Source organism: Austrofundulus limnaeus, unplaced genomic scaffold (genome assembly GCF_001266775.1).
Source record: "Austrofundulus limnaeus strain Quisiro unplaced genomic scaffold, Austrofundulus_limnaeus-1.0 Scaffold123, whole genome shotgun sequence".
Lineage (NCBI taxonomy): Eukaryota > Metazoa > Chordata > Actinopteri > Cyprinodontiformes > Rivulidae > Austrofundulus > Austrofundulus limnaeus.
Window position 1 is genome coordinate 296,951 of NW_013952525.1, and position 2,431 is coordinate 299,381.

Here is a 2,431-nt window from a genome sequence, read left to right on the forward strand (position 1 = left end):
CAATATTACTGTACAAAAAATGTAAATGTTAATACAGTATTTTACCAGTAATATTTAAGTGCTTTTTCTGGACAGCACATAAACATGAATATATTAAGTAACTTCTACTCTTCTGGGCTAAAACTGAGGGTGCATGCACACAAAGGCTGCTGCTCCTCATTCCCTTGCTTCACTTTTCAAGGAGAGGACAAGACATGGTCGAAATAAAACATAAGTTGTCTGGTTTCTTTCTTGATCAAGTATATGTTACAAGATTTAATTGAGCAAATTAAGTAAAATGTACCTGATTTATTCACAAATCTTTAACTATATTCTTAATAACTTTTACTAGATAACGATGACGGTAAACATTACATGAATTTGTAGCATTTAAATGTACTTAACAAACGTTATTGCAAATATGTTAGAGGATTTTTTGAAGTACATCTTACAAGTTTTTTTTTCAGTGTGGTCTCAAAATGATGAGAAGTGGCAGACTTGCCTCAGACATGGTGCTGTCCTAGAAGATTTTAGTCTCATCTGACTCCAGTAGCTTCTTTTGCATGAAAGATGAAGGAGATACTGGTGAAGAAACTACAGACAATCTGCCTCATTTTTACCATTAGTTAAGTCGCTTTCCTGCTCATTTCTCAACAAAGCTACCATTTCTGCAAAAAAGCTGTCCAGTTCCATCAGGGTTGTCTTTGGTCTCTTGGTTACTTCTGAGTAATGCCCTGCTTGCCCAATTTATGGGTTCTGGTTGACAACATTCACTTTCTTGAAATTGGTGCCATGTTCTTTTCATTATCTAACTAGAAGCACTTGGAGAGTGCACAACTCCATCAAGACTCTGAGCAGTGTTTCCCCTGCCATTATCCAAGGAGGCCTACGACTCTCCCATGCCCTCGACGGTAATATCTGTGGTTTCAAATCGATTAAAATTTATATTTATGCTCATTAAAATTTGAACAAGTGCTTTTCCCCATTGAAATATATTAATCAAGTATTTTTGGTAAATTTATTACAAATCGAATTAAAAATTCAATTAAATTCCATGTTGTAAGGCAACAGAAAATAAAGATTATCAAGGGTCTTAAAAGCTTTGCAAGTAACTGTGCTGATTTACATAAATATTACTGAGTGATCATTTACCTTTTTGATCTTTTTAATATCCGGGTCCTCCTCCTCTTGGTTGTTCTGGTAAGGCAGCATTCTCTCTTTGGTTTTGTTCAACACTACAATCTTTAACAACAACAACGGTCTTGATGTAAATACTCAAGCACAGAGGATGAAAAAAATAATAATGAAACCATTTAGGATGTTCAGAAAAACAAACATCTAGAGCATGACTGAGACATAACGGGTCCTGGGACGGGATTCAGACAACTTAAGTCCATTTAGTTGGGCAGTTTCTTGACTGACACACATAAATTTGTTCTATCTTCTTGTGGACTTTTCATTGACTTCCAATTATTTACCGATCATTTCTATAACCTAACTCAGACCCCTTACTCTAAACCTAACCTCACAGGTACATACCTGACCCTAAACTTAACCTAAACTCAATTCACACCTTAGTCCTAAAATGAGTCCCCGACCCACCATTGACATTTCCCCCAAAAGGGACCGGGCTTTTGTCCCCATTATATGTCCCCCATTATACAGTATGTCCCCATTTATATCTTTTGCTATTGTGCTTCCACCACTGTGTATAGTGTATATTGTATATATGTGTATTGGAGAGACAACGTCTGCTGGAAGCAAATTCATTGTGTGTGTCAACATACTTGGCCAATAAAGCTGATTCTGATTCTGATTAGGAGCAGTGGGTCCTCACCAGGCTGTATGTACCAGGAAAATGGTCAAAAATCATCCCCTTCAGGTAGCAAAAATGTGTATATGTACACACACAGAGACATTTTCCCTAAAACTAACCATTACTAGTCTATTCCTAACCCTAACCTGAACCAAAACTTAATTCACTCCATACCTCTAAATCTAACTAGTAGAGCTGTAAATAAAGTAAGGATCAGGAAAATGTCCTCACTTCCCAAAAATGACCTCACTTGGTTAAAAACCTAACATGGTTCTCACTCTGTAGCAGAAACAAGTGTACACACATACACACACAAAAGTTTGCACAGCTATCCATTTGGGGACATTCCATTGACTTCCATTACATTTCTACAGCCTAACCCTGACTACAAACCCTAAGGCTAACCTCACAGGTACCTACCTGACCCTAAAACTAACCTAAACTCAATTCACACCTTGGTCCTAAACCCAACCCCCAACCCACCAATGGCATTTAAACCAAATGGGGACTCGACTTTTGTCCCCAAATATACCAGTTGTCCCCAAAGGTAGGCGTTTTGTCTTAAAATTACCCCCAAATATCACCAGAAACAACCCCACGCACGCACGCACGCACGCACGCACGCACGCACGCACG

At 38.2% G+C, this 2,431-nt stretch overlaps 1 protein-coding gene across 3 annotated transcripts in view; it reads right to left on the reverse strand.

Annotated features, from left to right (window-relative positions):
• rasgrf2a (Ras protein-specific guanine nucleotide-releasing factor 2a) overlaps positions 1–2,431 on the reverse strand; it is a gene marked incomplete at its 5' end in the record, with an annotated part of 54,347 nt that overhangs the window by 46,891 nt on the left and 5,025 nt on the right. For all 3 annotated transcript variants that reach the window (XM_014015103.1, XM_014015104.1, XM_014015102.1), the window contains 1 exon segment: positions 1,132–1,221. In XM_014015103.1, the coding sequence (XP_013870557.1) occupies positions 1,132–1,221 (90 nt within the window).